Source organism: Ranitomeya imitator, chromosome 9, assembly GCF_032444005.1.
Source record: "Ranitomeya imitator isolate aRanImi1 chromosome 9, aRanImi1.pri, whole genome shotgun sequence".
In the NCBI taxonomy this organism is placed as follows: domain Eukaryota; kingdom Metazoa; phylum Chordata; class Amphibia; order Anura; family Dendrobatidae; genus Ranitomeya; species Ranitomeya imitator.
Window position 1 is genome coordinate 11,519,439 of NC_091290.1, and position 1,426 is coordinate 11,520,864.

At 48.6% G+C, this 1,426-nt stretch overlaps 1 protein-coding gene across 1 annotated transcript; it reads left to right on the forward strand.

Annotated features, from left to right (window-relative positions):
• The first annotated feature begins 261 nt into the window (after positions 1-261).
• LOC138649530 (uncharacterized) lies at positions 262-816 on the forward strand. The gene has a single exon (XM_069740004.1). The coding sequence runs from the start codon at positions 262-264 to the stop codon at positions 814-816; it is 555 nt and encodes a 184-aa protein (XP_069596105.1).
• Positions 817-1,426: the final 610 nt, after the last annotated feature.

Consider the following 1,426-nt stretch of genomic DNA (forward strand, 5'->3'; position numbering starts at 1 on the left):
ACTTTTCCCAGCAGCCACATAGAGAATGAATGGAGTGGTCGTCAAGCATGTGCACTACTGCTCCATTTTGCTGATTTGTAGGGAACCCATCGGTCAGCCCCCATAATCCTCTTCTCTGTCTCTACCCCGTGCATGAGGAAGAAAAGGGCTGGCTTAGCTACTGAAATAAACCAGGCAGCCAGTCTTACCATTAAACCATTAGCAACATAGAGAGAAAGAGCTTTCTGCTCCTGTCTGATCGAGAACTCAAGTTCCAAGACCATGAAACACAGTCAGATATCAGATGATTGTTGCAAAGGAGAGAGAGGAGAGCGGAAATGGAGAGGAAAGGGGAGAAATGGAGAGGAGAGAGGAAAAGGGAAATGGAGAGGAGAGGGAGGAGAATTGGAGAGGAGAGGGGAAATGGAGAGGAGAGAGGATAAAGAGGAAAGAGAGGAGATGGGAAATGGAGAGGAGAAGGAGGAGAAAGAAGAGATGGGAAATGGAGAGAGGAGAATTGGAGAGGGGAAATGGAGAGGAGAGAGGATAAAGAGGAAAGAGGAGATGGGAAATGGAGAGGAGAAGGAGGAGAAAGAAGAGATGGGAAATGGAGAGAAAAGAATTGGAGAGGAGAGGGGAAATGGAGAGAAGAGAGGAGAAAGAGGAAAGAAGAGATGGGAAATGGAGAGGAGAGAGAGGAGAGGAGAAATGTGGAAGAGAGGGGGAAATAGAGAGAGGAGGGGATATGTAGAGGAGCGAGGGAAGAGTGGGGAGATGAAGAAGAATGGGGAGATGAAGAGGAGATCGGGGAAATTGAGAGGGGGAGGGCATATGTAGAGGAGAGGGGAATTGGAGATGAGAGATGGAAAATGGAGAAGAGAGAGAAGAGAATTGGAGAGGAGATGGGAAATGAAGAGGAGAAAGGCATCATGTTGAGGAGAAGTGAAATAGAGAGAGGAGAGAGGGGCAATGGAGATGAGTGAGGGGAAATGGAGAAGAGAGAGACGAGAGATGAAATGGAGTGGAGAGGGGAAATGGAGAGCAGAGAGTGGGAGAGGAGGATGGGAGAGAAGAGATAAAGGCGAGATTATACGTTCTTTGCTGCACAGCTTGGAAGCACTGCTCTGGAGCTGGCGGGATCATTGGATCCGGTTATCTTCAGCGCCCCTGCACTCATCCGACACTGCAGAGGAAATGCTTGCTTTGCTTGCAGCATTAGAGAGCACACCATTCGGGCTAGCAGCACGGTCATGCCACTGCTCCGACCTGTCAATCTTCATGAGCGCACCAACAAGGAAGCCAGAAGGCAGTGTGCTCCTGAAAACAGAAGATGCAACAAACCCCTTTAAATGTGAATTATATAAGGATCCATTTTCCCGATGGTGGCACTGCTGGAGGATTTGGCATTTGCTGCTTGGTTTCTCTATTGAGTACTGTCGATCACTAG

Bases quoted from the DNA above. Each gene is read 5' to 3' on its own strand.
- LOC138649530 (XM_069740004.1), top strand. From the start codon at position 262: ATGAAACACAGTCAGATATCAGATGATTGTTGCAAAGGAGAGAGAGGA.